The 4,085-nt window shown below is 33.6% G+C and overlaps 1 protein-coding gene across 2 annotated transcripts in view; it reads right to left on the bottom strand.

The window, feature by feature from the left end:
* The window catches only part of LOC106468542 (ribonucleoprotein PTB-binding 1-like), a 24,938-nt gene that overhangs the window by 4,451 nt on the left and 16,402 nt on the right, over nucleotides 1-4,085 (bottom strand). For both annotated transcript variants that reach the window (XM_013928973.2, XM_022396878.1), the window contains exons 8-9: nucleotides 3,355-3,432; nucleotides 2,056-2,841 (exon numbers count right to left, since the gene is read on the bottom strand). In XM_013928973.2, the coding sequence (XP_013784427.1) occupies nucleotides 2,056-2,841; nucleotides 3,355-3,432 (864 nt within the window). The remainder of the gene's footprint in view (nucleotides 1-2,055; nucleotides 2,842-3,354; nucleotides 3,433-4,085) is intronic.

Genomic DNA, 4,085 nt, shown 5'->3' with positions numbered 1-4,085 from the left:
TGTAATATAACACTGGTCAAAGTTTCATCCTGTAATATAACACTGGTCAAAGTTTCATCCTGTAATATAACACTGGTCAAAGTTTCATCCTGTAATATAACACTGGTCAAAGTTTCATCCTGTACTATAACACTGGTCAAAGTTCATCCTGTACTATAACACTGGTCAAAGTTTCATCCTATATTATAACACTAGTCAAAGTTTCATCCTATACTTATAACACTGGTCAAAGTTTCATCCTATATTATAACACTGGTCAAAGTTTCATCCTATATTATAACACTGGTCAAAGTTTCATCCTATATTATAACACTGGTCAAAGTTTCATCCTATACTATAACACTGGTCAAAGTTTCATCCTATACTATAAAACTGGTCAAGGTTTCATCCTGTACTATAACACTGGTCAAAGTTTCATCCTTTACTATAACACTGGTCAAGTTTCATCCTGTACTATAACACTGGTCAAAGTTTCATCCTTTACTATAACACTGATCCAAGTTTCATCCTGTACTATAACACTGGTCAAAGTTTCATCCTGTACTATAACACTGGTCAAATTTGTAAGGTATAGGAAGAGTTAGCATTCAAAAACATCGTTTAAAGAAAATAATTACTTTATGCTTAGTTACAATTTTACATACTACAAAGTATGTACGATATAGAGACCATTTGAAGGAAGGTGGAAAGTTAGTTTAAGAAATGAGTCAGTTTTAAACACAGATGAACAGTTCAGCATGCCCCCAGCGACAAAGTACAAGCCATATTACAAGCCTCACAGCTTTTGTCCCACAATCCCTCAGTAACATATGTCTTTATCATTTAAAAGCTAACAGACTACTTATGTTTGAATAAGTTTTCTTTAATTGAGAAAAATATTGTTTTATCATCAAATTGTAATGGAACAATTTCAGTCACCAATTTTATTAAATAATACAAATTCCAATCCCTTACATTTCAAACTTAGTGCCACTTATAATCAGACCAATAGTTCGAGGCTGTAACACATTTCTCATGTTGTTTTTTTTTAATCATCTGTTAACTTTATCAAACAGTACTATTTTAGATCAGAATCAAAATAATATTTATCTATGACGTATATATACAATAACAGATTAAATATGTTCACACTTTCTACTGCTATTATTTAACATAAATCACCAATCAATGTATTACAATGCAAAACACAAGTTTCAAGTATTCATACAAGTGCAAAATAAAAATTCAAATATTCCAATGTTGGAACTAAAACTAATACATCTCTTCTCGCTCAGTTTTAACATGTTAGGCTTGAGAATCAAGAAAATACTTTTAAATCCTAGATTACTCAAAGATTCTTGACACAAGATAAAATACCTGGTTGTTGTTAAATACTATTCAAATGTTAAAGTATCAGGTTTTCACAACCTTCTTACAAAAATTAAATCAAAGAAAATTCACTTTTATAGTTGAGTATGTTATATCAAAACAACTTTGAATACAAACATAGCAGCCAAGTTGCCATATACAGCACCCATGGATTTATGTGTGATTGGACTGTTGAAACAGGCACTGGGAAACCATCATTATTGGACATTAGATGTATTATGAAAACATGTAGGGAAAAGTGGTGTGCTTTGGACATGAAAGCCTCACAACAAAACTTTATGCAAACGAAACTACACTTTGGGGGGTACTGTCAAGATGCATGGTCATCAGGCAGAAGATGACCAGACATGTCAACATAGACTGCAATGAGGTGTTTGTTTCTCCAAAATCTTTTTAATATAACTTACTCTGTATACTAGACTAACTTACAAAGTTAATTTAAATAGCATATTATACTCAAACAGTGTCACCTAACTGAACATGTAGCACAGCATTTTAATGAAAAGATTTCTTCTTTTTTTATACAAGTTCCACATTCAAATTACACATTAAACTATCTGAATCAGACCATCCTAGCCTATCAATATACTGACAAAGTAACCAACTTTCAGGAAAAATGTTGCCTGGAAACCCTCACTATATACCATATAAAAACAAACCTGATGAGATACAAAACTACAGACTTACATGTGGAATTCCATTTAAAAATGGTGGTCTAAGATAGGCTGAACTAGAGGTGTTAAGAGAATTTCCTGGAGATCCCCACTGGAATGACTGTGTGGGGGATTGTCCTATCCCCCTTCCGGGAAGTGTTGTATTACTTCTTCCAGCTACACTGTTTAGTAAGGAAGGGTGGGAGGTTGGTGCAGAGGGACCACTGAAATAGTTTTTGGTCTGCAAATTAACTAGTAGCTGCTGGAGGTTAGGGGGGTTGTTAGGAACATTCATTCCCCTACCAGTGACTGATCTAGCTCCTCCTGCAAGTCCAAGCTGCTGCTGTTGGTTTAACTGTTGAGCTAACAACGCTGCGTTACACTGATCAATTCTGGCAACATTACTATTCTTGAGAATTTCATTTGAAGCACTAGTAAACGTATTTACAGCTGGGGGTCGAGGTTCACCAGCTGCTCTGTTCTGCATCAGACTAGACAGATCACGATTCTGAAGGAGGTTCAACTGCTGCTGTTGAGGAGCACCCGTTGAAGCAGCCAATCCGTTTCTTGCTGACAACAGCTGTTGATTTAAGGAATGTTGCAGTTTTTGCTGGATTAGATTTTGTGCCATTTGGTTATTTACAGCTGCTAAAGAGTTCTGAAAACTAGTTGACGTGTTGCCCACCATTACCTGTGGCTGTCTAAATCGTTGAATACTAGCTGTTTGGTTCAGCTGTGTATTCAGGAGAGCATGGTGGTTTGGTGTGGTATTAGTTAAAGCTGGAGGCTGGGGTCGAATTACATTTGACTGTGCTGAAACCTGAGAAAGAAACACACAACACAAAGACACAAGTTAACCATACATTGAAATTTCCATTTTAGAAGAAAAAAAAGGTAACATCACAAAGATGTTAATTTAGAACATGATTTATTCAATAACATTTCAAGTCTAAGCCCTAGTAGCTGTTTAAATATCATGTTTAAATGTTGAATAAGTCACTTTCTAGTGTTTGCATTTTTTTTTCTAACTTGTAACTATTTTGTTATAAACTAAAATTTCCACATCAGTTTGAGTTAAACATTTTAATACATCACGGCTTCCACTGTTACTAAAATTCATATGACTAAATCCGTAAGTGATTTAATGTTTTTAATTACAAACACACATTTCAAGTTTATTTGCAAATGTAAAAACCTAGAAACTTTGAAATAAATCAACCATTATTAAGTTTATTTGCAAATGTAAAAACCTAGAAACTTTGAAATAAATCAACCATTATCAAGTGGCTGGTTCCAGCTTACAACAACATATATGCAGAGTTCAATAACTCACTAGGTTCTGAGCCATAGGATGCATGTTTCTGACAGTGTGTGTAGGTAGACCACTGCTGGAAACCTGAGATTGGAGATTCTGTCAAATAGAAATAAAGAAACTTCCATTACAGAACTTATGCTCAGCCAGAATACACAGAATTACAGTTTCTACCAATATCACAAACACTGACTTTAGTTGCACATAACCATTTCGGGATACAAGTGTTGTTTATCACATTATTATGTTTGTTAACTCTTTCACTACGGGCTCGGTATAAAATACCTCAATTTGTATACACAGTTGCATGCGTAAAGTATTTATACTATAACTTTTAATGCAGTACGTGTATCTTCAGAAAATTTGGTAGACTTTTAGCAAACATTACAAGTCTTTTGAACACAAAAAATCAGATTTTTTACTAAAGATTTGTTTGTGAATATATAAAGACTGTTTTGTTACTAGTCCGAGTGTAAAGTGATTTTCATGTTATGATTAAAAAATTATTCTTTGTCCAGAAAATCTCAAATATCATTTGTGTAATCTCTAAAACCTCTTAAATACATTCCAAACGTTTGTTTTCAGTAAGACTTTATATCTTATCTCTATATTTTCTCTACCATAATTCTATATAGGATCGGTCAATTTGACCAACCTTGTAACCACCATAAAAAATTAGGAAATAAGTATACATTATGCTTTTTTCATTCTAGAATGAACACAAATTATAACACGAAAACACAAATGTTTAG

The sequence above is a fragment of the Limulus polyphemus genome, unplaced genomic scaffold, assembly GCF_000517525.1.
Source record: "Limulus polyphemus unplaced genomic scaffold, Limulus_polyphemus-2.1.2 Scaffold3049, whole genome shotgun sequence".
Taxonomy (NCBI): Eukaryota; Metazoa; Arthropoda; class Merostomata; order Xiphosura; family Limulidae; genus Limulus; species Limulus polyphemus.
The sequence above is the reverse complement of the archived record's forward strand: the minus strand, read 5'-3'. Positions and strand labels throughout refer to the sequence as shown.